At 33.3% G+C, this 3,013-nt stretch overlaps 1 protein-coding gene across 1 annotated transcript in view; it reads right to left on the bottom strand.

The window, feature by feature from the left end:
* Positions 1 to 2,120, bottom strand: part of LOC117109249 (myosin-binding protein H-like) — an 8,883-nt gene extending 6,763 nt beyond the window's left edge. Inside the window, exon 1 of the mRNA XM_033251510.1 lies at positions 1,508 to 2,120. Coding sequence (XP_033107401.1) covers positions 1,508 to 1,534 — 27 coding nt within the window. The 5' untranslated portion in view covers positions 1,535 to 2,120. The remainder of the gene's footprint in view (positions 1 to 1,507) is intronic.
* Positions 2,121 to 3,013: the final 893 nt, after the last annotated feature.

Raw genomic sequence — 3,013 nt, forward strand, 5'->3', positions numbered from 1 at the left:
ATGCTGATTCGGAACTCAAAGGAACTGAAAACGTTGATCCTGATATTAATCGTAATCAAGATGCATTAACTGAAAAAAGATATTATATTACAATGTTTTGTTAATGGCAGATTACTTTATTCTTTGTTTTAAAAAATAGGTCATAGGCCAGATTTTTATTCTAACACATTAACAAATAGGCCTAGGTTAGGCCTAATAATAATAATAATAATAATAATAATAATAATAATAATAATAATAATAATAATAATAATAATAATAATAATACAGCATATACTTACCATATTCTAGCTTGCCTAGGCTAGGCCTAAAGTGTAGAAAAAAGGCAGGCTTCCTATGCCAGGCCTACTAGCCTACGTCTAACTCTACGTACGACGAGTATAAAGACTTGACAACTAACTGGCATGCAGATCTCACTTCCAAAATCCATTTTTACGAATTATAAATAATCCAGTAATTCTTGGGAGTGTGCATTGTTTTGAAGTTAGTTTTTTGTACAAATTCTTTAACAGTAGAACATTTATCTAGGGCCTAGGTTTAGGTCAAGAAAAGCTAAATTCCTTTTTCAGAAAGTCCCTCTGCAGTGTAGTGTTAAATTATGAATTCTATCAAAAGTATGCTGCTGCATTCGCGTAATATTAAATTAATACATTTTTATAACATATTTGACAGCTGGTTCATGTAAACATTGTCACGTATAAAATGCATTCGTGGATACTTGTTGTTTTTGTTTTTGTTTTTGTTTTTTCATATAGAAAAAGACCTTTCTTGCTTTAATTGTTCCACCAGATTTTGCATGAACCCATTTCAAATAGACCAATATGCGATACACTTTTCTAAATTAAAAAAAAAAGAGTAGGCCTAGATAAACTTCAAAAATAATTTTATTATTTTTAACCAAACGTCTAATCTTACAAGCATTCAAACATTTATTTGCAGTTGATGAGATTTCGAAGAAAATGAAATCTTTAAAAACTCAATTCTGTCGACTACGAACAGGCACCATTTGTTTCAGTTGCTGGTCGACATTTTCAAAACAAAAAAATAAAGTAGATACACTTTTTAAAATAATTACATGTCTTAATAAAAACATTACAGACATTTTGCAGTTGATAGGATTTCGCGGGGAAAATGTTTTTAGCCAATAGTTCCTTTCAGTTGCCAGTCGACATGAGCCAAGTTCCTTTCAGTTCCGTTCAGTTCCGTTCAGTTCCTTTCAGTTGCTCAAATTCGACATGAGCTCAGTTCCTTTCAGTTGCGTTCAGTTCCTTTCAGTTGCGCGGAGCGCTCATGTCGACGAGTTGAGTTGAGTTGAGTTGAGTTGAGTTCCTTTCAGTTCCGTGTCGACCTGAGTCTGCCTTTAACTAACAAGATTCAAAATATACTCCACTTATGCATGGTATGGTTGGTCTCATTCACAAGTACAAATATTTTCAATTCAACCAACCTGAACATAATAACCTACAGTAGAGAAAGGGGAAATTGTTTAGGTAGAACGATATCTTACCTGTACATAAGTTGATGAGGCTTTCATGATGTTCACTAAATGATGTCGAAGCTTGTTTAGGGCCAACTATTCGTTCGTATTATTCAAGACCCACAATATTGAAAAAACAGCCCGTCCTTGCAAACATGACAGGACATTGTCTTATAGTGATTCATTGACAATATCATGATTAATTTGGTTTACATTCTACTAAAAAGACTGCGCCTATGTGATTTTCTTTTGAAGAATGGCTGTGTTGCGTCATTTTCATCAGTCCTCTTTCTAGGCCTTGCAATGCCGGGCACTCAGAGCGCTAAACGGTCTTCGGCTGACACGAATATATAGAGAACGCAACGCCACAACGCGCGCGCAACCGATCGTTTTTAATATGACGATCCGTTCAGATTGCCACCAACAATCAGCGAGCGGCGTTGTGTGGTCTATCGCTCCCAGGTAGCGGAGTTGGATTCAGTCATACGACGGTTGTACTATGCAGTGAGTGCCAGGCTAATGTCTCAAGATTCAGTATTAAATCGATGCCTCTATCATTTAATAATGTTTCTCACAAACCAAAGTTCTCAGCGAAATGTTGGTTACCAAGAGGTTTTCTCTAATAATATGTTGTTCGGAAAAAAGGGAAAAACAGCTAGCGCAGGTTTTGATAGGTAGTTTGGCAAGTTTAACATGTATACAGGTAATTGTAAATATAAAAAATACAAAAAAAAAATTAAAAAAAAAATTTTTAAAAAAACAAACAAACAAAAAACAAATTAGTAGAAAGAGCCCCTTACTAAGTAGAGAGGGAATGAAAGGCTAATCAAAAACTCATCCTTTATTAAACGGGTAGATTCTCCCACAATCGAGGTAAGGCGACAACAATATGATTCATTAAAGCGTTTGTACGGCAGGGATTGTGGAAACTGTATGTTATATATGTATGTTATTTATTTTAATTATATGATTTATATCGAATAGTGTCATCCGGTTTCCTTATATGATTGTAAAACTGTAACGCAGCAGTAAGTTTACATAAAATTGTGCTTGTTGATTTATGATTGATTAAACAGTTCTACAATTATATGATTTATATTTAGGTCATGCTTTTTTTTATATTAAAGCATATGTACCATATTTAAAACCTGTTTTCAACACTGAATAATCGCTCAGGGATGAAACGCAGACATCATATTGGATAAAAACAAAGTTTGCTTGAAAAACAGAGTTTCAATATGGAACACAAAACATCGGGCTTCCGATGTAGGCCTATATTATTTTGATGTCTGTAGACCTAGTCTCTGCATTATATTTCAAAAGCAGTCTTTAATTGAAGGGAAAACCATGGTTTTGGTGGTGTCTAATTGAAAATCCAATGTAATAATAATAATAATAATAATAATAATAATAATAATAATCATATAATAATAATAATAATAATAAAGAATAAATAATAATAATAATAATAATTATAATTGTAAGGTCGTAATATAATGTCAGGGGTCCCAATTTTGAAGAATATACATCCGGGAG

This window comes from Anneissia japonica, unplaced genomic scaffold (genome assembly GCF_011630105.1).
Source record: "Anneissia japonica isolate Jap-2015-1 unplaced genomic scaffold, ASM1163010v1 scaffold288033_len957474_cov176, whole genome shotgun sequence".
In the NCBI taxonomy this organism is placed as follows: domain Eukaryota; kingdom Metazoa; phylum Echinodermata; class Crinoidea; order Comatulida; family Comatulidae; genus Anneissia; species Anneissia japonica.